We start from the raw sequence: 27,045 nt of genomic DNA on the forward strand, positions 1-27,045 counted from the left end.
ATATGTGGGACCCACGTATTTCCAGTATTCACAGAGCAAGTAGCAGAGCGGAGTCAGCAGATTGTTGAGAAGAAATAACAGCTATAACCTTGTTCAGTTTTTCCTGTTGCCTGGCCTTTTCAAAGTGGCTTTCCAGACAGAAAGGGGGAATTCAAGATCGAACAATTTTGAGTACCGCTCGGTAAATATAAACGTCAGATTCTAGCCCCAGATATTTAAGGTTCATGCGATGAGCTAAACTTGAGTAAAGAGCTGAGCTGAGTTGGCCGCCGCGCGCGATGCATAAGCGCGACGCAGCTCAGCCAGCGCCGGCGCTGGCGGCGGCGTAACCCAGACAGCTCGCTTCGGCCCGCTCCATGGGCCAGCTGGAGCTGCCACAAAATACATGTATGATGGGGGGACCTAAAGCTACGCACTTTGTTTACAAGCGATGAAAAATATGCCAATTTTTATATTTGAACAAATCATCTTTTGGCATGCCCATCTTTTACTAATTTGTGGCAAATATTCTAAAGATCCTTAACCAAAAATAAAATAGGCATGCCAATAAAATATCACAAAACTCACTAATACGAAAATCCCGTCGTGTTTTCCGAACACCTCTTGAATTCGCCGCCCGATGTAGAAGGGGTCCTAAAGCTACGCACTCGATTTATCATGCAAAAAAATAGTATTTCCTGTGCCTCAATGTTTAAAATTTGCTCAAATTATGATAGGATAATATGAAATTAAATCGATTGTAACTCCAAAATTCCAAACAATTGTGGGTTTTCTCTGCATTTAGAGATTTACTGCAGCCCATGTAGAAAAAATTGAAAAGAAATCGTTCGTCACACTGCAGTCACAGTTCCACACACAGAGTGCGCATTTGCCATTAAAAACTGCATGCGCAATGAGTGGTGCGTAGCTTTAGGACCCGCGTAGCTTAAGGACCCCCGACCATATAACATGGGTGCCTTCGAGGTTGGGGTACCAAAAAACACCCAAATTTAAAGGGAAAAAAAATCATGCACCCACCCTAATTTTACTTATGAAGGTGTATAATAAAATAGACAGCGGAATTCTGACATCATCATCGAGACAGTAGCGTGATCCCAGAGGCCAGACCCTTAAAAGGAGAGAAAAAGGCCGCGTTGGTTCACTCACTTTCAAAATTGCAAACAAAACTGTCCGATCAATAAACCGAGGGGTGCATGTGAACATTTGGCCAAGTCTATTTTACACATGTGCCATTGATATCGGCCAGTTTTGTTTGCAATTCTGAAAGCGAGTAAACTGAACGAACGCTTCCTTCTTTCCCTGTATTTTTTAGGGTCTGGCTACTGTATCGATGTCAGGATTATGCTGTCCGTTAGACCGGCTTCAAGCCTTCATCCATGAAATTGAGGTGGGTGCACAGTCGGTAGGCAGGTCCAAAAAAAGTGGCTTCTTTCATCCAAGTGATATTCGTGACTAGAGAAGTTTTGCATATTTAATGAGCTTGATGCGGACCAAAACACCTCTTTTCATTCGGTCATTGATGCTCTACTTGGGCATCGAATTTCATGATTTTGGTATCATTGTAAAGAAAGAGAATCATTCTTTTAGGTCCTGTGTTTGCATATTCAAAGATTTTGTAATATCTAGGTTAAACTTTTGATAGTGTTGTTATCTAGAAAAAAAGTCCCGGTCCGAAACCGTCCCGACAACTTCAAAATTTCCTTATCGGGATCCCGGCTCGTCCCGAATCGTATCTCCACGCACAAACGCAATCCAAAACTGTATACCTACATTTCCAGCCTTAAATACGGTAGGCCTACAACACTGCGCACTGGCGGTGCACCAGACAGTCAAAGTGTGCATGCCACCACCGCAAATTGTAAACATTCACTCAAAACGTGGGGAAAATAATGATGAGACAGTCAAAGCGTGCCACCACCGCAAACTGTAAACATTAATGACCACTGACATGACCCGAATTATGTTTGAGTCGATCCAGCTGCTGATCTGACAGTCCAATAACACACGTGTCGGTGCCACTGATCTGTGGTCGGTGTGCACGTGGTTGACAGTTATAAGCAAATTGCGTAATGTCTTGTCAGTGCGCCTGTGGCCCTAGCTAGCCCGGAATATGGATTAACTTTCAGTTTCACTCTCTCTCCCTCTCTCGTAACTCTGAACAGTATGATATCACCAAGGAGATATCTCCTTGATATCACTACTACTGAGAAAAGTGAATACTATCTTATCAGAGAAGCTTATTTGGAAATTTACACAAGATTAGTCCCGGCGGCCGGCACTTCGCATCAAAACAATAAACTCATTTTTGTCTCACCTGCGAAGCAAAGTGAGACTATAGGCGCCGCTTTTCCGACGGCGACGGCGGCGGCGTCAACATCAAATCTTAACCTGAGGTTAAGTTTTTGAAATGATGTCATAACTTAGAAAGTATATGGACCTAGTTAATAAAACTTGGCCATAAGGTTAATCAAGTATTACTGAACATCCTATTAGAGTTTCATGTCACATGACCAAGGTCAAAGGTCATTTAGGGTCAATGAACTTAGACCATGTTGGAGGATTCAACATCGAAATCTTAACCTGAGGTTAAGTTCTTGAAATGTCATCATAACTTAGAAAATATATGGACCTAGTTCATGAAACTTGGACATATGGTTAATCAAGTATCACTGAACATCCTGCCTGAGTTTCACGTCACATGACCAAGGTCAAAGGTCATTTAGGGTCAATGAACTTTGGCCGAATTGGGGATATCTGTTGAATTCCCATCATAACTTTGAAAGTTTATGGATCTGATTCATGGAACTTAGACATAATAGTAATCAAGCATCACTGAAAATTTTGTGCAAGTTTCAGGTCTCATGATTAAGGTCAAAGGTCATTTAGGGTCAATGAACTTTGGCCGAATCGGGGGGTATCTGTTGAATTACCATCATAACTTTGAAAGTTTATTGGTCTAGTTCGTTAAACTTGGACATTAGAGTAATCAAGTATCACTGAACATCCTGTGCGCGTTTCAGGTCACATGACCAAGGTCAAAGGTCAATGAACTTTGGCCGAATTGGGTGTATCTGTTGAATTACCATCATAACTTTGAAAGTTTATGGATCTGATTCATGAAACTTGTACATAAGAGTAATCAAGTATCACTGAACATCCTGTTTGAGTTTCAGGTCACATGATCAAGGTCAAAGGTCATTTAGGGTCAATGAACTTTGGCCGAATCGGGGTATCTGTTGAATTACCATCATAACTTTGAAAGTTTATTGGTCTAATTCGTTAAACTTGGACATTAGAGTAATCTTTAATCATGAATTACTTTCGATCAAGAAAACATTTGAATAGATACTCAGACTATTCACAGTAAAAAAAATATTTTGAACAACTATTTGAATATTAAGAAACATTGTTTAAGCCAGTCAATATACAACTATTTTTTAAACTATTAAACCAATAGAATTTTTTAAAAACTTTAAACAGTTTGTTTTTAAATATTTTTTGCAATTTCCAACGATATCATTTAAAACTGTTAATATCATTGGAAATTTGTTTGATGCATTGAACAACATATTTTTACAACATATAGGGTATGATATGACTTTCAAAATAATGTTGTTTCAAAGTTTAAACAACGCCACTTTAAACATCAATTCTGACAGCGTTTTGGTACAATTTTATAATTCAAGTCGAAATATATCTAGGAGAAATGATTTGACCGACTGGTTTGCAATTGTAAACATCAAGTCAACACTATCAACCATTGACGGCTGTCGATGACAGATGGTCCCCAGTCGTGAACGACCAAGCACTTCCCGTAATCCCCCCCTCCTCTCTCTCCCGGCTATAACCAGCTGAAACATGGTGCGCATTCGTCTAGTTGTTATTTGCATACCTTTTCGCAAAAAAAATACCCCAACAAATACAATCATCACAAAATTAATGTCGACTTTTTTAAATGACTAAATTTGCAAATACTCATAGATCATGATCGTCAATTGTTAGTAAATTATTTCATGATAAATTCACTAGTCCATACATATTTTCAACTCGAAAGTATGGGGTAAATGAATGACTCGGTAAAACGAACTGAGGCGAAAGAGGTCTGCACATGAGACTATACAGTAGACGATTGTTGTCTGCGTAGATCTCTCGGAGCCGTGTGCAAAGCTAGATTGCGTGCATGCTCATAGATCATGCGATCGATGAGTACAGATAGCTATGTAATTGCGTAATATTTCGAGGTGCATGTGCACACAGCCAGTTGAAACTAAATTGTTCTCTCGTTTTTCGAAAGTACAATTACTAATTAGGGAAATATTACAACATGAATTTGGCCATTATTGATTTTATTTTCCTGCCGGGATACGGTCTAAGTTGATTGATCCCGGAACCGTCTCGGAGCCTCAGACCGCCGGGAATTCATCCCGATCCCGGACCGACTGACAACACTAACTTTTGATCTAAAATATGCTGCAAAATATGTTCACCTGACCAAAGCGGCTTATAATCACTCGGGTCGCGTTCGCATTCGAAATCACTCGGGTCGCGTTCGAAAACACTCAGGTTTTGGATTTTTGGCGATTTTTTTTATTTGGATGCAATTTTTTTCTAACGTTGTCTTCAATGGGACAAACACGCTGGGAAAATGAAATGAGATTGAAATTCTAGTTTCGTTTTAAGCCGGCAAGTGCCTCAAATTAAATGCACTCGCCTACTGCTTAACATAACAAACAAGCAAATCAGCCATGTGGCTCAATTATCCTAGAATACATCCAGACTTCTGCTGTTTTTATACGAGGACTCCGAGTCGGAACTTGCCATATCTGCCACATCGATATTACATCGTCATTCCCATGTGCGGACATGCATGCCTGCATGCAATTGCCCCTAGGCGGGACCCGGCCACGGTCGGACACGGCGTGCATCGGTAGCATGGAGCAAGGTAACGTGAGTCGAGCCGAGTTAGATCCCACGTTACAGTGCCAGTCAGTCTTCAGCGGTATGCATAGCCAGCCATCCATGGTTTAATGCATATATACGTAATTAGACCAAAAGCTTCGGTCTCTGTAATGTTCGTTGTTCCGCTGAACTCCGTTAGCTCCACTCACCAATACAGAGACCGAAGTTCTAGCTCGATCTGTACAGGGACCCAATGGCCATATGTTTATGCATTATGTTCCAATAAAACGGGGAAGTGAAGTTGCGCGACAGCCGAAGCAATTAGTTACTGTTGTTTCCACTCCAGATATTTAGACGCAGGACAAATAATGCTCTGACAACCAAGCTAACTTTTCGTCAGCATCAGTAAAAATGTGAATGGGCTTTTAAAAACTAATACTAAAACTGATCTAAAATTGATCTTAGATCGATTTTAAAATTGATTTTGGAAATCGATTTTAAATTAATTTTAAAATCGTAATTGTACCTGTTCTAATTAACCGATTTTAAAATCGGCTCCCGATTTTACCACAATCAGCGATCACCTGCCAATCTTCGATCATGCCCTTGAAGGAAAAATCGGATATAAAATATCGGCGGACTGACTGGCACTGTAACGTGGGATCTAACTCGGCTCGACTCACGTTACCTTGCTCCATGCTACCGATGCACGCCTTGTCCGACCGTGGCAAGAAAAAAATCTTGCCATGTCGAGGTATCTCCTCTGTCAATAGACTGATGATGGCCATTGAGCATTTGGCTCATTGACAGTTCTGGAGCTCCACACCAGTGCCTTAACTACAGTGTCTATAAAAAGGATGAGCTGGCACACCCTCCCATATAACTACTCCTGAATTTATCTTTTCGACGGGAAAAGGGAAGATATAATAAAGATAAAGCCTAAATACAGTTAGATTACCACCTTTCCGAAAAATTTTGATAACAAACAGATCAGGACCAGCCAGGTTCTTCATTCACCCGATCGTCATCAGCGCAGCAACCGCTGACCGTACGAAAGTGCCACCCAATCCTGGTGCATCCGTACGCTTAGCTGTAGCTACTACCAGTCACAATTCTTTGACTACCTGTTTACCTGTCTCACCAGAGAACAAAAGATATGGTCCACTAAATCTATTGTTTTCTGGTGAAACAGGTAGTCAAAGAATTGTGACTGGTACTGTAGCTGTCTGCGAACTAGCGATTGAAGAAGAGCCTGACTGGTCCTGATCTGTTTGTCATCAAAATTCTTTATTTTTCAGCATATTTTTTGGAAAGGTGGTAAGCTGATTGTATTCAATATAAATTTATCTTTGTTATTTCTTCTTTTTCCCCATGAAATAGCAAAATTTAAGAGTAATCGAGGAGGGTGCGCCAATGCACCCTTTTCTCCATAGACGCTGTAGTCAAGGCTTCAATGGAGCTCCACCATTACGAGCACAATGGCCATCATCCGTTTGTGTAGGAGGAGGACAAAAAATCAGAAAATGTTGAAAAACTCCTCCGAAACAGCAGATTTATCAGTCTAGGGGTAGATATACCCGGGTGTCAATCATGAAGTTTATGATTATATGATGGTGATGCTGGTATTCTATTGGATTCTAGGAATCTCCAACAAAGTTGAGGGGTTACCCAAGAGAGAGAGGTAGCTTGCTTTTGGAGCTTAGTTTGAGCTGAAGTTTAATTTCTATATAAATCTCTGGGGCTAATGCAGTTTCACACCAGCCAACTTCGCAAAAATTTTCCCACCACTTAAGCCTGTAAAAGGCACCAGTATTAACTTTAGACTACACTGTTCTCAAATTTCATAGCAATTCTTTCAATCACATTTCAAGGTCAATATGCCCTATGATTTTCCAAATGATACAATCAGAAATGGCTGTATTTTGGATTCAATTTCACTTCCATTGATACCATGGGGTCTCGAAAATCACGCTACACAAGTATTTTCCATATTCTGAAAATGCACCCCTTAACAAGTATTGGTGTGAAACCCTACCCTTAAGTATTTGAAACAAAATGATACCCTTGGCAAGTATTCCCTGAATCGAACCCCTAAACAAGTACAGCGATATTTCAGCTATGTCACGGACGTCTGTCGGTCGTTGGTTTTACCTTTACCTACATCATTGGGAATTGTACGGCCCAACCTCCCCCACCTCCCGCAAATCGGACTCTAAACAGGTAGTGTTGACGGGGCATAAAGTACATCCTTTATAAAACATTTTAGTCTTTTGGCCATACCCTCTCAAAGTAAATTTTGACCTTAAACACATAGTTTTCCTAGCGAAATAGATACCCTTTTTTTCATTATTTTAGTGTTTTTGACACCCTTATTATGTTACGTACGTAATGTGCCCTATCTTGGAAAGGACATCCTTTTTACATGTTTTTGGGGTCGCGCATGGTATCCACTCGTCGATGTAAGTGGCCCCCGGGACCAATCGTGTGTTTCCTGTTGGAAAAGTTGAGAAAACCACAAAATCACTGATGAGCTATTTTTACCATATTTTGATGATATAGACTTTGAAAGTGTGTCTTGACCGTTTTATCATCACCTTTCCAGTTCCCTTGATAATGATGTTGCAAAGTTTTAAACGTATGATCAAGTATCACTGAACATCCTGTGCAAATTTCAGATCACATGACAAAGGTCATTTAGGGTCAATGAACTTTAGCCATGTTGGGGGTATTTGTTGAATTACCATTGTAACTTTGAACGTTTATGGATCTAGTTCATAAAAATGGGACATAAGAGTAATCAAGTATTGCTGAACATCCTGTGTGAGTTTCAAGTCACATGACCAAGGTCAAAGGTCATTTAAGGTCGATGAACTTTGGCTATGTTGTAGGTAATTGTTGAATTGCCATCATAACTTTGAAAGTTTATGGATATAGTTAATGAAATGTGGACATAGGGGTGATCCATATATTGCTCATCTTTCACAAGTCATAGGTCACTTGATCAAGGTCAAATGTCATTTAGGATCAATGAACATTGTAGCATATTATACGAATGGCGTTTTTTTTATGAATAATTATATAAGTTAGCACTGCTGCTATATTGAATTGCGTAATGCAGGCGAGACTGCCAGAGGCACTCCACTTGTTTGTTTATTTACATTCTTGATTTTTTATTCTCTCTCTCTCTTAAAATGCAGGATACTCAGAATCTACCCTCCCAGCTCTGCATGTACCATACCTGTGTGAAGAAGATTTACCCCAAGGCTGAAATACCTGATCTGACTGATCTTCATAGGCCCCATCACAGACAATGGTAGCATGCATTGGATATCAACCAGACAAGTCCTGTAAAAGTGCAAAATGCAAGTGGTAGGATGGATGGAAGAAGAAGATATGATGGACATCACCATCCTGGAAGGGATCATGAGGTCAATCATCAATTCCATCAAGGACACTTGGCTTACAATGACCAGATGATGGAAAGAGAAAGATATGAACGTTTTATGAGCAGAACTTCCCAACCATCATCGAGGTATCATGGTGGGATGCCATACTATGGAAACCAGGGTGTTCAAGGGTCACCTTATTTAAATTGGCAAGGTCAGACAAGAGATCCATCCCACGCACAGAATACATATCATCCTCAGGTGTTTCCTAACTGCTATGGCCAAACTAACTTTCCAAGTGGACAAACTGCTGGACAGTTCTCACATTTTGGATATGAGGGATTCGGGAATGCTGCTGATGGGATGCCTATGCATTCGAGGCATTCATTGCCAAGTGTTTCTGGTGCTAATGATAGCAGACAAGGCTTCTGGAATAATGAAGCGTATGGTTCAAGTCAGGCAAGAATTTGTGAGTCCAGAGGCTACCCGCCACCCTATGATACATCTGGAGGCAACGCAGGACTTGCCTCTTCACAAGTTCATCAGGTAATCGAAAGCAACATCAATGCTACAGACTCGGCTGTGACTGTCAGTGATAGAAGTATTAGGAACTCCCACAATACTGAATCACACAAAGGTAACCTACCTTTGAACTATGATGCTGGTTGTGTAACATCGGGATATCAATTGCAATTAGAGAGTAGCAAGTCGGATGTACCCATACCATCTGTATCTTCGCAAAGTTATTCTTTAGGTGCTCAGCTATCGAATCGTGGATCTCCTGACAATGTTCCTTTGCCGTATTCATCAAGAAATCACACTGGTGGAGAGAGACCATTACCTTGCTTTGTCAATCAGGAGCATGTTACTGCTGATAATTGTGGGCAGCATTACCAAACAAAAAATGTTCCTGACAGTGGAGGGAAGAGGACAGAATCCCATTGTCCTAGCAAGCATTCTTCTCCGTCTGTACGCGAAAAGCCATCTACACCATCATTACAAGGAAGTGGCAAACGTTTTGGTGATGATGCTTATGATCAACTGGAGGGTCCTGTTGATCAGGATTCTCTCAATGTAAACAGAAAGGAGCCATCTTCTACTAGTCACAAATCTTCAGACCATCCTGTAAAGATTCCACAAGCAGAATTGAAGAATGATAATGTCTCCACTGATACAAAACACTTCAAGGAAAGAATTGTTGAATCTGAGAAAATGCTCATTTCAAGTGTAGGTGAACATGAGACAAAAATGGAAAACCAGGGGTATGTGGCCAAGAATTGTCCTGAAATTGCTGAACATAAGGAAAGTGACTCACCAGTATCTTCGCTGCATGATCATGGAGATTGCAGTGCACAATTAGCAGATACAAGGCATGAAGTTCAGAACCTTGAGGAGACTGGCTCACTGCAAGACAAACATGTAACACCCACAGACATTTGTGCTGATCGTCATGATGTAAAACAAGCCAATGTGCCCAAGAAGACTCCTCCAAAATCAGTACGAACAACGGTAGATCTAAGTGCTTCGGAACTTGGCTGCAGCACTTTGGTTCAATTTGAGGGTGGTACATGCACGTATATCCAAAGAGAGTCTACAGGTGAAAAAGAGGAAGGAACATTCTACTGCTATGGTCAGCGGGATGAGGATACAGAACTAGAGCCAAGAGTAGTGTCTCCTCAAGGGAAAAGTCCTCCAGAAATAGAAGATAATGATTTGCCAATAGCCACAACAAACCCACAAAGTAGGCAATATCATGATGACATCTCTATGGGAAAGCTCCAAACGATGCCCGAAGTGAAGTGTCGGCTAAGAGAAGGACATGGCGATGGTCAGAGTCCAAAGGAACTCGAGTGTGTGTTAGATGCTCCAAGACATTTTGCAGTTCCTGTGGCTATTGGAGAACATAGCACAGTAATGGTTTGCAACAATGACGTTGATGCCTTGCCAGTTGAAGCAGAAAACCGGGTACTTTTACTCACAAATTAAAATCATCTTCTGGTTGTTAAAATGATCAAAATAAAATCATTGTAAAGTTTGTAATTTTTTTAATGATATTTTGGGAAATGTAAGTATACTATTGGTCTAGTCCAGCTTTTCAAATGCCCTCACATTCATATCATGATAAGAAACCGCTTTTAACAGCCAGGCAGCACTAAGGTAGGGGGAGGGGCAGGACCCCAATTATTTTTCAAGTGGCGAATAGAATTAAAACGATATAGTAAGAAGAAAGGAGAGTAAGAAAAAGAGAGTTCTACTCCTGGTCATGTATCTCTATATTACCCATGTTTATTAATTAAAAAAGAACATCCCCCTCGGTCAGCCGACCATTTCTTTGTATATTAAAACAATGGTGTTCAGTGATCAATGGTTTTAATCAGGCATCATTCCTATCCCAGCTAAATGTAGTTACTCTTTCATATTATTTGAATTTTATCACTCACTCGAGATTGTCCTTGTCAGATTTGAAAATTTGCTTTCTGTATCTCCGATTCATTCTTATTATTGTTGACTAATTTGGGTTGCGTAAAGTTATTCAACCAGTTGAATGTTGATGAAGTCATGCACTGAAGTAAAGCAGATTGTAAGCATTTTCATGCTACATTTCAGTCAATTATTTCTTCTTTCTCCCTTTTGTTTTGTAGGATTTCATCAATTCTTCAAAATTCAACACAAGACTTGGCCCTAATGATGATGGTAAGTTAAGTGATTTTCTACTCAATAACAATTGAGTGGTTTTAGGAGGCATTAGTCCAAGTTCACAACGGTGACTTTGAAAAACATCAGTTGAACTCATGGTTTATGCAGATTTCCTGTATGAATTAGGCTTATTTACCGCGCATATTAAAAAATGTCCAATGCTGATGCATCATGAGTCCATTCTTCAAACAGTGGACTCGTGAATTAAATAGCATACTTTACCATGGTAACAGGCATCAATTTGACACACTGTGACAAAAGAGTGCATAAAAAAAATGTTAATGTATGTGGTAAATAAGTATAATTTATACAGGAAATCTGCTTGAGCCATGGGTTCAACTGATGGTTTGGAAAACCACCTTTGTGAATTCAGGCTGTTACGTGTATGTTTTGGGGTTGTCCATCCGTCCCTTTTTCATTTAATAACTAAAACAAAATAAAACTTATTGGAAGGAAGATGATCTGACAAGATTTTTAGGGTAATGTCAAAGGTCACAGGAGCTTTTTTTGCCTGACAACATCTCATTCTCAATGTTTAACTTGGTTTATGAGTATGATAATAATCCGCTTTTATATAGCGCTTAATCCATCGGAACGACGTGTCTAAGCGCTTTACAGATATATTATTACCCCGCTCATCGGATTCAATCAGTCATTCCCGCACACAATGTGTGCACACATCCTCCACTCCCTGGGGAGTATTCCAGTCAGTCGCCTGTGAGGCGCACACATTACTGGACAAGCTACAATGACTTTCACATCCTACAGGGTACCCATTTAGCACCTGGGTTGAAAGTGGCAAAGTGTGGATTAACGCCTTGCCAAAGGACGCCAGACCGCTGTGGGATTCTGTCAGGTAGAAGCTTGTACACAGAATAATTAAAAACAGAACGACTACTTTAAATTTAGGTTTAGCTTTATTAACAGAATATTCAAATGATCACCTTTACAAGGTTTACATTCAATCACTCCTCTTCTTTGTAAATTCCTTTAACTCTAGTCGAAGTACATCATTCATAACCACAGGTGAAATGAATATGAAATACAAAGACTAAAACTCCTAGAGTACACGTGAGAGATTACACTTTGATATGTTATTAAATTTGGAAAAGGACCATTACTATCAAAACCGGACCGGTATGTCCTTTGAGCTCATATTTTTTTATATATCACTTTATTAGCAAATATGCACATTAAAGGAATACAATATACGCCCAGGACATTTCTCTATCATGAGAAGATGCAGGGCAATAAAATTTACGATACAAAAAAAAAAAAAAAATTAGAATATAATACATAATCAATATGGAGAAAAATACTGGGCAGTGCAACGAGGCCAGCAAAGGGAAGGAAAATGGAGTCCGTCTATGTACTTGAAATGCGGAGAGGGAGTTTCGTTTCCCATATATTTAGATTTTTGGAGTAATAGATAACGAAAGATGACACAATGGCCAATTTTGATATATTCTTTCGGAATTGTTTGAGATTGACGGGACTCCCAGTTTCCTTCAGCAGCCGCTTTAGCCTCGTTGCATTGTCCGGTGAGATGTGGCCCCGAGACCCGATTTCCAAAGGAAGGAATACCACTGAATATCCATTGCTTTCTATATCTGTAACTAGGGGGGCGTACTTGTTTGATTTGAACTCGTGTGCATTGGATATATTCATTTCAAAAGGGACTGATAATTCAAGTATGAGAAGTTTTTTTGTGTTCCTCCAAAAAATGCAGATATCTGGTCTGAGATTTGTTTGTGTGCATTCTAGTGGTATGGTAGATATTCCTTCCTTTGTCCATCGCCCTTCCTTAAGATCTGTGTACATAATAATATCCACAAATGAGTTTATGCCTTCTTGAATAGATTCGGCCAAATACAATAAGATGTTGTCATGCCGCCAAGTGTAGCGCCCTTCGTCAAGTGACAAAGGGCATGCATTTAGCACTTGATGTACTGTTTCTCTATTTTGACATCTTTTACAATTTGCTGAAGACATTTTCCCCCAGCGAGATAGATTTGCATTTGTATTGAGTGTATCTGAAAGGGAATTCATTAGAAACTTAGCAACTTTATTTGGTAGATTATAAATCAGACTTTTCCAATCCGCAGATTTTGATTCCATGCTTGCCAATTCAAAAAACCTGCCTTGTACTGAAAGTGATTGGACATGATGAAGCCAATCTTGTGATCTTTTTTGTAGTTGAGAATCTTTAACCTGCTTTTTCAATTTTGGGAGTGTTGCATTCGTATCTGGAAGTGATTTAAAGACATCATTGTTTCAGGTGGAAATAGCTTGTTTTAGTCCAGTTCAATCATTGTCTTTGGCATATGCGATTTCGGAATCAGAGCAATGCTCGTCGAGTTAAGTTCAGTAGTGAGTAAACAAAAAATGTAGCGCATATAGATGTCCTTGGAAACGAATCCGCTTACCAGTCGAAAAGACTTACTGACATCGAACAAACGTTGATCGTTGTTATGGTTGATCACTTAATCGTCATCGATGGACTGTCTACGAATCCATGTTACCCAGAATGGAACGCTCGTATCACCTCCCCCTCACTCAGATTGGGGTCACAAAGTAGATCACGATCACGTAGTAGTTCACTCAGAATAAATAGCGTGAATACAGCGCCCCCTTCAGAATGAATGACATGGAACCGGACGTGGATCTGTCTTTCCATGAAATAGGAGCCACCTGAAAATTATAGTAAACTTCTTCATGACAAAACCTGCTATACAACTTGAGTTTCTATTAAAACTTGTAGATCACATTAAATTATGCCAAAAACATACACAAATTTATCATTAGTGGTAATCTGTCACATCTTAATATCCTTTGGGATCAATGATCAGAAAACGTTCATAAATACCAATGAATGGACTATTAATTTGATGTTACTGCAAAACCAACATTCTCTCATCTATTTCAAAATGTCACCTTTCAGATGAGTTTAATTGCCTCAAAACAAATATAGAAATATCACAGACTTACACTTGATTTCTGGAATGTAGAAATAATAACCAACTGCCAGTAAATAGCTTGAAGCTGGCAAAATAAAACTAGAAGAAATCTTTCTCAGTGAGGGTCTGAGTGTTCCCTCTGCAAAAATCCAAAATGGTCCCCGCTTTCTGTGTAGACCTCTGCAACTCACCCAACATAGCTCCACACCCCACTGACTATACAAACTGTGCACTCAACCTACAGTAAATGGTGGAGTTGATTTGCATATCAATTAGTAAGACCAAGTGCAGCTCCTTTCAGATGGATAACAAGAATTCAAGGCAGAGGGAAAAGTAATAAGAATATTTCAGGGGCACTCTGACAGATTCGAACACACGACCCTCTGTTTACAAGGCGAGAGTCAGAACCATTACACCACGGCTCCTCCACATGAGTATATGTGAACACTGAACAAACACCCCAAAACCAATAATGTCATCAGGGAAGGTTGTCTGTAAATAGCCAAAATAGTAATTTGGTCTTTTCAACAAAAAAATTGAAAAGTTGAAAGTTATTCTTCCAGATACTGTTGAAATTTTAAGCTGTTAAGTTGATTAAATGACAACACAAGAGTTCCCTTGACATCCTATTTACAGACTACTTGGAAATTTCATTGAGAATGTGCACATCTTATGCTTGAATGAGCTTTAAACTTCAAACTTTGGTTGTTGTTTTTTTTTCTTTATTCTTTTAAAGCTCTCTCTGAATTTCTTCTGCATTCACTCCATTAATATGTTAATGTCATTTTGAAGCTTGGGATTTTCTTTTTCAAGATCAATGAAAGTCTCGAATTTCATTTCTGGCTACTTGTTGGTTTGGGGGTCACATACTGGAGGTACAGTGAATTTGGGGGTAATAAGGTCAAAGTTCACGGGTAGTTGTATGCTTTGAAATATCTTGTTATGATTGCCAATGAACCTCTTGATCATGGATGAATTTATAAATTAAAGATAAATACCAGTTGTGGTAATGATCTCCAAAGAGAATCCAATTAAATTACCCTCAAAACTATTTGTTTGTATAAATATCAGTGGAGCGTTGTGGCCCAGTGGATTATTAGTCTCCGGACTTTGAAACAGGTTCGAATCCCAGCCATGGCGTAATTTCCTTTGGTAAGAAATTTATCCACATTGTGCTGCACTCAACCCAGGTGAGGTGAATGGGTACCTGGCAGGAATTTATTCCTTGAAATGTGTGTGTGCTTTAATCTTAGTAATAACTGCTGCTAAGCTACAGCTGGGGTAATAATATCCAAGTCCTTTGGAAGCACCTAGAGACATTATTCACTGTTGTGATATGCGCTATACATGTACAAGAACTGTAAATTATTGTATTATTAATAAAAAAATGTGTCAAAGAGCTCTGGAAGAAATTGGGTAATTGCAAACAAATTACCAAAATAAGCACAGAATTCCATTAAATGTCGGGTATTTTTCGAAGCAATATTAATACACTGTCCCATATATTGTTTCCTGTGATCATCAGAATTATCGATTTCGAGCTTAGATTTCATGATTATACAAAGATAAGTTTACATTAATGTACCAGATCTAGATGTATGATAATTAAGCTTGATTTAAAAGACTTTCTCAATAAATAATTATTTGCTGCAACTACTGTCTTTTACCTTTAAGCTTGTTGTGCATGCATACGTGAGTGAGGATGGTATGATCCAGAACTGGTTTATTGTCTCACCTGCATAGCAGAGTGAGACTATAGGCGCCGCTTTTCCAATGGCGGTGGTGGCAGCGTCAACATCAAATCTTAACCTAAGGTTAAGTTTTTGAAATGACATCACAACTTAGAAAGTATATGGACCTAGTTCATGAAACTTGGCCATAAAGTTAATGAAGTATTACTGAATATCCTTTTAGAGTTTCATCTCACATGACTAAGGTCAAAGGTCATTTAGGGTCAATGAACTTAGACCATGTTGGGGGAATCAACATCAAAATCTTAACCTGAGGTTACGTTTTTGAAATGTCATCATAACTTAAGAAAATATATGGACCTAGTTCATTAAACTGGGACATAAGGTTAATAATAATAATAATAATAATATAGGATATTTATATTGCGCACATATCCACCTTGTTAGGTGCTCAAGGTGCTCCTATATTACCCGGCTAAGCTAGCCGTTCATAGCGCACACAGCTTCTTAAGGAATTACTTCCTACCGGTACTCATTTACCTCACCTGGGTTGAGTGCAGCACATTGTGGATCAGTTTCTTGCTGAAGGAAATTACGCCATGGCTGGGATTCGAACCCACGACCCTTTGTTTCAAAGTCCGAAGACTAATCTTCTGGGCCACAACGCTCCACTTCATCAAGTATCACTAAACATCCTGCATGAGTTTCACGTCACATGACCAAGGTCAAATGTCATTTAGGGTCAATGAACTTTTGCCGATTTGGGGGTATCTGTTCAATTACAATCAAAACTTTTAAAGTTTTTGGATCTGATTCATGAAACTTGGACATAATAGTAATCAAGTATCACTGAACATCCTGTGCAAGTTTCAGGTCACATGATCAAGGTCAAAGGTCATTTAGGGTCAATGAACTTTGGCTGAATTGGGGGTATTTGTTGAATTACCATCATAACTTTGAAAGTATGTTGGTCTAGTTCATAAAACTTGGACATAAGAGTAATCAAGTATCACTGAACATCCTGTGCGCATTTTAGGTCACATGACCAGGGTCAAAGGTCAATGAACTTTGGCCATAATGGGGGTATCTGTTGAATTACCATCATAACTTTGCAAGTTTATTGATCTGACTTTTGAAACTTGGACATAAGAGTAATCAAGTATCACTGAATATCCTGAGCAAGTTTCAGGTCACATGATCAAGGTCAAAGGTCATGTGAGATCAATGAACTTTGGCCGCATTGGGGGTATTTGTTGAATTACCATCCTATATCTGTAAGTGTATTGGTCTAATTCATAAAATGTGGAAATAAGAGTAACCAAGTATCACTGAACGTCTTGTGTGAGTTGTAGTAGTTTTCAAAGTCAGCACTGCTGCTATGTTGAATCGCGTGATGCAGGTGAGACGGCCAGAGGCATTCCACTTGTTTACATGTAACCCAACTCTGTGAATTCATGAAAGCTGAAAACTGACAACACTGGAAATTACCAACACAGATTAGCACATGTGGGGCAATGTATACCAGTTACGGGGGGGGAGACCTCTCATGTGAGTTGAATACTGCTTCTTTTGTCTATTTCTCGGCAATGACACATTTTCCTCCAAATCAATCATTTGTCACATAAATTCATACATACTTTTACTGGATTCAGTTCAAACTCGTTCTAGACCATTGCCACTACTTGCATTTATCTTTAAGATCACAATTGCCATGTAGAAATTCTAGACTGATTCTCTTACTCATTTTCTTCCTTACAGTAATGTTTGACAGATGCCCCTCATGCTGTGAACTGGTAGCCTGTGATGACATGGTAGAACATTCATTTAAATGCAAGGTATCAAAACCAGACCCAGATGAAGCTCCAGGCAGTCTTCCTGTCAACCTTCAACCACCAAATGATGATGAAGCAGCTATGAACTGTCCAGAATGCGGAGTTGGCTTCCAAACAACAGACGACCTGGTCATCCATCTGCGCATTCATGAGATGTTGGCTAAGAATGCCAAGAAAATCCAGGAAGCGGACCAAATGATGTTGATGACGGAGAAACAAATGACAGAGATGGCTGCAGACATCTCAGAACAACAACCTGAAGAATGTGATGTGTGCTACGAGGTCTTCACTGATCCTACAATGATTCCGTATCACAAGATGATGCACCAGCAGTTTCCTTTCCACTGCAGGAAATGCAACCTCTTCTTCAGCACCCTTACAGAACTCTACAAGTCCCGTTGTGCCGACCAGAAGCGCCACAAGGTCTTCAAGTACAGGTGTGAGAGGTGCAAGGGTGTCCTTCTGGACTCGTATAAGATGCGGAAGCATCGGAAGAGATGTGAGGGAAAGATGGAAACATGTAGGCTCTGCCAAGAGAAATTTCCATCCTTCAGGCAGTTGGCCCAGCATGCAGAAATCTTTCACAATGAAAAGATGAGTAACATTTGCATGGATAGTGGAGAAATCAATGAAACCAACATTGATCAGGCAGTTTCTGAAACTGAAAATACAGATCTTCAAGATGGAAATGCTCAAGATGAGAAAGTTGCAGTCCAAGATGTTCAAGATGATGAACATGTAGTCAACAGTGCTAAAGTTCATCAAATTTCAGATCCAAAAACTTCAGATTCCATGTCGGCAGGACAGGATTTATTACAGCAAGATACCAGTCTAGAAATAATATCAGACAGTAGACATGTCAAAGATGAAATCAGAAAAACAACTTACGAAAATGAGTGTACTGTTCCTAAAGGACCTGGCAGGATGGAAGAGCCTACGGATGCTAAAGAAACAAAAACCAAACCTTCAGAATACGGTGGTGTGATTCTGTGTAAAATCTGTGGAAAAGAACTACCAATGTCACATAGATATCATGGACGAGCATGCAAGGAAATTCCAGAATACTGCAAGACTTGCTCAAAAACAGGAACCAAGAGAATGCCCTCTCGGAGCATAGGATCTGAGAAAGAGAAAGAGCCGGTCCAGAAAAACACTTTGCCCATATCGGACAGCACATCAAAAGAGGACTCATGTGATATTACCACAGAACCATTCGAAAAGAAACGCAAGAAGGATCAAACTGATGGTGAGATATGTGGTGCTTGTGGGAAGTGGTTCAAGAACTTCTCAAAACTCGAAAAGCATGCTGGAAAGTGTGATGGCGTAAAGAATAAAAAGGACAGAGGTATTTGTCAAGATTCTCCAAATCAAGATGAAGAAATTAACATGAACTGGAAGTCTAGGGATCATGAGGTCAAAGATGACAGGACTTGCTCAAAAAAAGAAAGCTCCCAAAAAATGCCCTCTCACAACTTCGCATCTGAGACAAAGAAAGAGCAAGTCAAGAAAAGAACTTTGTCCCTATCCAACAGCTCATCAAAACACGACACATTTGATAACAAAACCACTGAACCATTCGCTAAGAAGCAGAAGAAGGATCAAACTGATGGTGAGACATGCAGTGCTTGTGGGAAGTGGTTTAAGAACTTTTCAAAACTCGAAAAGCATGCTGGAAAGTGTGATGGCATAAAGAAGCAAAAGGGCAGTGGGATTCGTCAAGATTTTCCAAAACGAGGTGATGAAAATAACTTGAAATGGTTATCTGGGGGTCATGGGGTCAAAGATTACAAAATGAAATCTCAGAGCTTAGCATCTGAGACAAATAAGGAGACAGTCAAGAAAAGGACTTTGCCCCTATCCGTCAGCACATCAAAAGACTACACATTTTATGATAAAACCACTGATGGTGAGATATGTGGTGCTTGTGGAAAGTGGTTCAAGAATTTCTCAAAACTCGAAAAGCATGCTGGAAAGTGTGATGGCGTAAAGAATAAAAAGGACAGAGGAATTTGTCAAGATTCTCCAAACCGAAGTGATGAAATAAACCTGAACTGGAAATATCCTACAACACATCAGTGTCCTAATTGTAAACGAATGTTTTCAAAGGAGAAGAGGTTAAAGAAACATCGGAAAACTTGTCTGTGGATTCCAGAAAGTACTTCTTCGGAACCCGGTGTACGCTCGAAGGCTGCAGTTGATGAGGTATCAGATCAGGAAGATGAGCTTTTATTGACTGCCTTGGAAAATTCTGACGATGTCAGAGATGCAGTCAGGATTACCAATGCTGATGATGTTGTTAATTCATTGGTTTCCTCACCTATTGAATCAGTGGAAACACCTATTGAGGACAACAGTATAGAATCTGTGCATGCGGAAGAAAGTAACCAGCTGACTATGAACAAAGAAGAGTCTGATCAAAGTACCTGTGACGTAGCTGTTGGAGAATATAAGCAGGAGTTAGTTGAGATGAAAGTGCCCGATAAAAGTAGCTGTGACATAGTCGGTGCAGAATTTTTTCAAGTTCAAGTAGACAAAGGAGAACCTAGTCAAAGTAAATCTGTAACAGAAACAATTGTCAGAGAAGATTCTGATGGAAAGTCCAAAGAAACAGAAGTTAATCAGGAGGCTTTGGACAGAGAGAAGTCCAATGAAACAGTAGTTGACCAGGAGACTTTGGACAGAGAGAATTCCAATGAAACAGTAGGTGACCAGGAGACTTTGGACAGAGAGAAGTCCAATGAAACAGTAGTTGACCAGGAGGATTTGGACAGGGAGAAGTCCAATGAAACAGTAGTTGACGAGGAGGATTTGGACAGAGAGAATTCCAATGAAACAGAAGTTGACCAGGAGACTTTTGACAGAGAGAATTCTAATGAAACAGAAGTTGACCAGGAGGATTTGGACAGAGAGAAGTCCAATGAAAAAGTAGTTGACCAGGAGGATTTGGACAAAGAGAAGTCTAAGGAAACAAAAGTTAACCAGGATTGCTTTGACAGAGAGAAGTTCAAAGAAACAGAAGTTAACCAAGAGGCTTTGGACAGAGAAAAATTCAAAGAAACAGAAGTTGACCAGGAGACTTTTGACAGAGAGAAGTCCAATGAAACAGTAGTTGACCAGGATTGCTTCGACAGAGAGAAGTTCAAAGAAACAGAAGTTAACCAAGAGGCTTTGGACAGAGAGAAATTCAAAGAAATAGAAATCAACCCGGAGGATTTGCACATTGAAAAGTCCAAAGAAACAAAAGAGGCTTTGGACAGTGGGAAGTCCAAAGTAATGGTTAACCAGGAGGCTTTGGACAGAGATAATTCCAAAGAAATAGAAGCTGACCAACAGGCTTTGGACAGAGAGAATTCCAAAGAAATTGAACTTAACCAACAGGCTTTGGAAAGAGAGAAGTCCAGAGAAATAGAAATTAACCTGGAGGCTTTCGACAGACAGAAGTCCAAAGAATCAGAAAGTATCCAGGATATTTCCACAATGTGTGCTACTAGTCAAGTTATGTCATCCCACGAGGACAGATCACCAGTCGCAGAGACTAACATAAATCATGTACAAAACAATTTTATTACATCTTGCGTCCCAGAGACCTCATCAGGGGGTGAAGATTTGCATGCAAACTCGGGTGGTGACTGTGATAAACATGTAAAATCCTTAGGACAGCGTTATAAGGGGGAAATGTCCGAAATGTCAAACAATGATGGAGACTTAATCACTCTTCCTTCACCAGCATCAAAACAACAAGTTAATTGTAGTAGAAGTGAGATAGTGAGCTCTGTGTCTGAACCTACTAAGGCAGTTCTTGGTCCAGCAAGAGGTACAAGAGACACTTCGTCAGATGATATTATTCAAGAAGACTCATCAGAAGGGAATGGTTTGCAATTGTTCTTCAGAGAACCAATGACACCAGACCACTTACCATCTGGTGGTTGTCCCATGATAAATGTACCATTGTTAAAGGCTAACAAAAACACTGAGATGGACATCTCTGATTCTGCACACTGCATAACTGAGGAAACAGGATGCCTACAGGCTGATTTATCTTCTCCTTCAGCGGGAGCAGATGTAAAGAAAGAATCTTATTTGGCAGAAAAATCCACTTCTGCTCGTCCAGAGGTTAAAAAGTTGGAGCACGCTCACCTAAGAGAACAACTGGTAGATTCAGAGTCTGTGGATCAAAGTGTTAGTAACTCATCAGAACCTGAGCAGGCATCAGGAGTTGCTGATGATACAGAATCACTTTCTCAGGGTGATGTAGCTGCTGGACAGCCACTTAGAAAATCTGTAGATGATGATGATGACAACACAATTAGTTCTGTTTCTCAGACATCTTCAAATTTGATGGACATCGACACTTCTCAAACAATGTCAACAAATGCCCCCGTACATCAAGAGCCTGCCCAGACATTATCCCAGGACAGTTCAGGGAATACAACCAAGGGATCCATTGAAGTTACGACCGGTATCGAAGAGAAGGGCCACTTCTCTGGGCTTAAGGACAAGAGCAGTACAGGTTCACCATTGAAGGTTGAATACACCATGGGTTTAGAAACTGTCGATACTATTTCTCTAGAATGTGAAACCATCCCAGGACATCACTGTGTCTATTGTGCTGCCCAATTTCCTTCCAGGAATGACCTTTGGAACCATGCGAGAGGCTGCCGCGACAACCATCTTATGTTGATAGCTAATCGGGTTGCTGGAGAAGCCGACCCCACCAAACCCGGCCTTGTGATTGAACCTGTAGTCTTGGAAAAGGTGCCCTGGCAGGTACACAATGATTACACCAATAAAGAGGCTATGGTTATGAGGACTGAGATTGGAATCGACCTTAATTGTGTCGTACCTGCCGTTGGTTATAAACATCCGCCCAACAAACCTCCCAACCCTCAAACCGCCAAACACAAGAAGAAGAAAAAGAAAAAGAAAATTAAGATCAAGGAAGATGTAGAAAAGGAGAAAAGGAGAATGATTGAGAGAAAGAAGAGGAGGGAAAGGGATGTACAACGAGAGAAGATCCGTGTTCAAGCCAAACTGCAACAACTTGAACAGAAAAAATTCAAGCGGATGAAAACTACTGAACAGGAATCATTGAGACATGAGCTGTGTGATAGATCATTTCATTCCATAGATACGTTTGAAGAACACAAAATTAGTCATGTGACCATCCCTCATAAGAAAGCTCTCACTGTAAGTGTTGAGAAACTGAAAATGGGAGAGATCGTAGGTAGCGAACACTCCAAGCCATCTAGAAAACACTTGGACACTGTCAAGTATAAAGAAAAGAAATCTTCAAAAAGGAAACATTCTAAGGTTTCTGAAAGCAAGCCAGTTGCCAAGAAGAGGCTTCCAGAGGAGGAAGACCTATATGTGGATGTTGTAAGTTTAGTGGACACACCAGCTAGTGTGAAAAATCTTGCTACAAATGTACTCAAGAGTACTGGAAAACCGGATACCCCTGTAGCTGCAGTTGTAACGTCCAGAACTGCCACTGGGAATGTGACAGACACTGAGAAGGTTGTAGATACGCGGATCTCACACGGGAACTCTAAAGCAATGGTATGGAAGAAGAATGAATTTGGTGTGCAATTTCCTGTTGTTATTGAGGTAGAGTGTCCAGACTGCCAGATGAAGTTCAGTCACCAGTCCACATTGGACAGGCATAGGAGGCTGCACAGAAAATAACCCATCATTGCTTGTGATATTCTGAATAAAGGTAACTTAAACCAATAATTGAAAAGGGAGAATAAATGGACAGGAGCCTTTGACAGGGATTTGTGCCCAATTATATTTATAAAAAGCTTCCCTTCATTCACTTCTTGAATTCATAGTTCCAATAGTTCCTTCCAGGTACCTATTCACCTCACCTGGGTAGAGCTCAGCACAATGTGGATAAATTTCTTGCGGAAGGGAAACGTGCCATCAGCACCATCCTTATCATTATTGTCATCATCATCAACATCACCATCATTTCATTATTGTCATCATCATCAACATTATTATTGTTATCTCATAAATATCGTTGTTGTCGCCTACATGCTCACTCATCATAACAATAATGTCCCCTAAATCATTTCAACATGAATCAAAGTCCTGTCCAATTTTCTATACCATACATGGTCACCCTCAATTTTTCCCATTCAAAGTAGGTAAATTGGTGATGGCAAATATTCCAGACCTATCGACATGTAGTGTGTAAGTAACAAATTATTGCTCTTTGTTCTTAAGATTCTTCTTTTTATATTTCAACCTGTTACATAAAATATCTTTGACTAGTGCAATTTATATGGGTTGAAGTAGTTACGATAATTCTCTATTTTGCAAATGTGTCTTCTTATCATAGCTAATCAAAACTTTTCTTGGACGTCATTACAATTGGAATAAGTTTTGCTGTTCAAAAAAACATTTTGATTGTCATTAATGTTACTTAATTACAACTTTATAAGATGAAGATTATAAGATAATTTATTCAAAACGTGTATTTATATCTAATATTAGAAAAAGTGTCAGATTGCAGTTACACCTTATAGCGTGCAAAATATTTTGAACATGAAAGCTACCCAATTGCTAATATTACAACTCATTTGTATTTTCAACCTCTTGAACATACTGTAATCAGATTTTTTTTTTTATAAGAAACACATAATCCATAGGCACACAAAGTCAAGGCCAGCCAGGTCTTTCAAACAGGATTCCTACGAGCAGCTTTTCATTGGCTATTCTCACATTATATCATAGACAAAATGATAGGAAATGTTGTTTTGAAAAGACGCATAGGGCCTTCATAGCGGGATTCCTGCCAAAAGGCACAGTCCAGACTTTTGACGAGTTGCCTTTAAGCAGGAAAATTTTGAATTATTCATGAAGTGTATCCCAATTCTTATACATTATTTGAAACTCCTTTTTTATTGACATAAGAAAAAAAAAAATATTCACATGTATGTCAGGTGCCGCGTAACAGTTTTGAAAGTTTGGGGGGCTGATCATGCAGAAACTCAAAATCAGATGCTCATTTTTAAGTGTGTGGGGTTTTTTGTACATGGTTTTTGACAAAGAAGTGGGGGGACTGAAGCTCACCCACCGTGGCCCCTGTCTATTACCTTGTCTTTCTCTCTTCATCTGCAACTGTTTCCCCTTTTCTTATAATTTACCTGTATTGTCACTTTTTATTCTCGGTATTCTTTCTACGTGCGTAAAAGCCATGCGTAACTTTGCGAGGAGCTTCATGAAACACCCATCAGAATTTGTAAAAAGACTTTGAATTTGTACAATTCATTAATTGTACACCGCTGGAGTGACATGACCTAATAATATCTCAATTTGGGGGGCAAATTGATTTTTTCAGTAAAAATCTCAGCTCTCTTAATAAAAGATTAAAGCCACAACATGCACAACATGCACAACAACATGCCGGGCAGGTAGTTTTGGTCTTTACCTCAAAGCACTTTCCCGACTCTAACTTTTACTTGCCCCGGGCGATCGGGCAAGTGCTTATGTAGCACCATGCATTATGTTATACATTACAGTTCTCATTTATTGGGTGGGTTTGTATCCCTCATTCAATTACCTTGATCTGTTTGTACTATACTGGAAAATTATCAACTTTGGGGTTCATATCGATTTTTTTTAGAATTTGTGTATTAGAGACAAGTCGCAGAAGTGTGTTTTTTTACAGTTGCAAATTTACCACTGATACAGTGGTGCTCAATAGTTTGTGAAACCCACCAAAAAAATCAACATATTTAGAGTGTTCAAGTTCTGTCATGTTTTAGATATACAGTGAAGTCAGGTGATGAATATATTACATGTACACAGAGATGCCAAGTTCAAAGACCAGCTATGCGCGAGATTTTCTGTGATTCTGAGTGAGATCACAGACATTGTGTACGATGTATATGGGGATAGGCTGTGATAGTTGCGTGAGACAGAGATTTGAGGGGATGAACAAGAGTCCAAAATGCTCGAGTCTCGCGCGTAATGCGTGAGACTTGGTAGCTCTGATGTACACTCAATAAAGTTTGTTTCTCTGGCCTCGCCAAACTGTAGTGTTGTCAGCATGAAGGAGTGCATTTTGTGATGGGGTTCACTACCTTTTGAGTACAACTGTAGGTCCCACGTAGCTATGGCCAACCAATTTACACTTTCATGTGCAAGAAGTACAACAGGGCTGTATTGATTCGAATCAAACGTAAATATAGATTGATATCCATTCTTATCTCTTAAACGTGTCAGATCACCCTCAGTCTGAGTTTAACTTGAATCTATCGTGATTACTTGCAAGCAAGACTTTGGGTGTGTTGCAAGAAAATATTTGCAATCAATTGCAAATATTCTGTCGCAATTTTACAGTTGATTGATCAATTTCAGCTGTAGCAAATCAGAATACATTCATTGATGCAAGAAGCAATAAATCACCAATTCACAATGACTTTCAAGACTGGAACTTGATTTAGGGACTGAAAATAGACTTGTAATTGATCGCAAGTTTCTTGCAACACCCCAAAAGGATTAATTTTTTTAACAGGTTTTATATTTCCCCATACAATTTATTTCAAGTTTCTTGCAATACCCTAGTGTTAAGTCTTGGTTGGACATAGCGTTAAAGGTGGTTCATCTGGTTGTTCTGTCAACCAAAGCTTGTTTGGGGAATTTAGGAAAATATCTGAATTCCATACCATCTGTAGTCTTTGATGTTTGTGCCGGTGTCTGTGTTGCCCATCCCATTATTAGGTATCTTACGAGTCTTTTGTGTAAACGAAGGCTGTAATTTGTGTCATCAATTGCAATATGGGACATTGTTTACATATTTACTAGAAAGCGTTGTCCATTCAAGTTGTAATTTAAGAAATATGACTATAAATGTAAATTACATAATTTTGTATTTTTTATAATCTATTGAAAATATACTTTGTTCTCAAAGGTCAATATTCTGAATTGAAATATAACTGGGCCCAATCTCACAATGAGATGATCCGATTAACCACAACTATGGAAATCCAGCATCTAATATGCATAGTGTTTGCTCAAAATGTTTCCTAGTTATTTATCTTGACAACTCTGTGTACTCCTCTTCGTCAGTTCCAAAAAGATTTATGTGTAAACGTCCTGTAAGATAAATAATGACAGTGATGGATATATCCATAATGGTTGAGGTTAATCGGATCAATAAGACGGGATCAAGATTTTGTGAATGTGGAGACACCTTTCCCATAATGTGTGTATATATTCTGTACATTGATCATTATTTAGCTACACACTGCCATTTTCTAATGACTTGTAGTATACTTGTATTTTGAATTGAAATGATTGTCAATTGTATCAATTGAAATGTGGAAGGTTGCATGGCCGACAAAAGGACGTAAATCACATACTTGCCGTTTTAAGACGTTTTGAGATTATGGTACCAATGTAATCAGTAAAGCCCTTGATTCTGAAAACCGTAACACCTAACTTGGATTCAACTACCTGCTGCCTATCACCACATCTCAATATGTTTGTCAGATAGAAAGTTATTATCCATCGCTTCTCAAAATATCAGTCCTTTCAGTTAAAGACCTTCTATTTTTCATCCTTGTATAGGCCTATA

At 39.4% G+C, this 27,045-nt stretch overlaps 2 protein-coding genes and 1 long non-coding RNA gene across 3 annotated transcripts in view; 1 reads left to right on the top strand and 2 right to left on the bottom strand.

The window, feature by feature from the left end:
* LOC121415224 (non-lysosomal glucosylceramidase-like) overlaps window positions 1–125 on the bottom strand; it is a 35,165-nt gene extending 35,040 nt beyond the window's left edge. Inside the window, exon 1 of the mRNA XM_041608397.1 lies at window positions 1–125. The gene's annotated coding sequence lies outside the window, so the exon portion shown is untranslated.
* On the top strand, window positions 97–24,845 carry LOC121415223. The gene is made up of 4 exons (XM_041608396.1): window positions 97–181; window positions 8,097–10,250; window positions 10,928–10,979; window positions 17,389–24,845. Exons 2-4 carry the CDS (start codon window positions 8,274–8,276, stop codon window positions 23,142–23,144), a joined length of 7,785 nt encoding a protein of 2,594 aa, XP_041464330.1. The 5' UTR covers window positions 97–181; window positions 8,097–8,273; the 3' UTR covers window positions 23,145–24,845.
* On the bottom strand, window positions 13,285–14,112 carry LOC121415225. The gene is made up of 2 exons (XR_005969971.1): window positions 13,971–14,112; window positions 13,285–13,673 (listed from the first exon to the last, which is right to left on the bottom strand). It is a non-coding gene; the product is annotated as an uncharacterized LOC121415225 (long non-coding RNA).
* Window positions 24,846–27,045: the final 2,200 nt, after the last annotated feature.

This window comes from Lytechinus variegatus, chromosome 5 (assembly GCF_018143015.1).
Source record: "Lytechinus variegatus isolate NC3 chromosome 5, Lvar_3.0, whole genome shotgun sequence".
NCBI classification, from domain to species: domain Eukaryota; kingdom Metazoa; phylum Echinodermata; class Echinoidea; order Temnopleuroida; family Toxopneustidae; genus Lytechinus; species Lytechinus variegatus.

Excerpts from the sequence above, each read along its gene's own strand:
- LOC121415223 (XM_041608396.1), top strand. The coding sequence starts at position 8,274 with ATGGATGGAAGAAGAAGATATGATGGACATCACCATCCTGGAAGGGAT. Across the intron at positions 10,251-10,927 it reads CAGTTGAAGCAGAAAACCGG|GATTTCATCAATTCTTCAAA; the intron begins GTACTTTTACTC and ends TTTGTTTTGTAG. Across the intron at positions 10,980-17,388 it reads ACTTGGCCCTAATGATGATG|TAATGTTTGACAGATGCCCC; the intron begins GTAAGTTAAGTG and ends TCTTCCTTACAG.